The sequence below is a fragment of the Habropoda laboriosa genome, unplaced genomic scaffold (assembly GCF_001263275.1).
Source record: "Habropoda laboriosa isolate 0110345459 unplaced genomic scaffold, ASM126327v1 scaffold11, whole genome shotgun sequence".
NCBI lineage: Eukaryota > Metazoa > Arthropoda > Insecta > Hymenoptera > Apidae > Habropoda > Habropoda laboriosa.
This window is the reverse complement of record NW_017100150.1, coordinates 410,046-410,628: the sequence shown is the minus strand read 5'-3', so window position 1 is coordinate 410,628 and position 583 is coordinate 410,046. Positions and strand designations below refer to the sequence as shown.

The following is a 583-nucleotide window of genomic DNA, read 5'->3' as shown; positions in this document are numbered from 1 at the left end:
AAAAATTTTTGTACATTAAATAAATTTTAAATATTTTTTACTTCCAATCAACCTGCATATTAGATGTATGTTTCAGACATACTTACGGCAAACACACTTGACAATACATGAGTTAAAGGGTTATCTTTAAAATAACCACTTTGTAACAATGTAATTTTAACTTGATCATAAAAGCTTAATTGCCCAATCGTCATTAATGCTGCTCTTAATGTTGCTGTGGAACATCCACTAAACAAATGACTTACGCCTTCCTGTTGAATCACTCGAACTATTCCATCTAAAGCATGCTTATAACTACAATGACATTTAGTATTTAATAATAAAAGTAAGAATAAATTAATGTACAAAATTGTGTTCTCACTTTCGTCTTAATTCTGATGGTAGTTTTATATCATTTTGCATGCGCACATTAATTACATCTCCTGGTGTTCCTAAGACACCACCAACTGCACCAGAAATTCCAGCCAATATTAATTTTTGATAAAATAATAATGAATGTCCAGGTGTCTCAAATGTCTGTTTACCTACCTATATATGTATAATATGTGCAAGTGAAGTATACAGTATATTATGTCAAATAGTA

The 583-nt window shown here is 29.8% G+C and overlaps 1 protein-coding gene across 1 annotated transcript in view; it reads right to left on the bottom strand.

Moving 5' to 3' along the window:
• The window catches only part of LOC108574885 (mitochondrial dicarboxylate carrier), a 3,459-nt gene that overhangs the window by 1,299 nt on the left and 1,577 nt on the right, over positions 1-583 (bottom strand). The window contains exons 4-5 of the mRNA XM_017937542.1: positions 362-528; positions 87-294 (exon numbers count right to left, since the gene is read on the bottom strand). Coding sequence (XP_017793031.1) covers positions 87-294; positions 362-528 — 375 coding nt within the window. The remainder of the gene's footprint in view (positions 1-86; positions 295-361; positions 529-583) is intronic.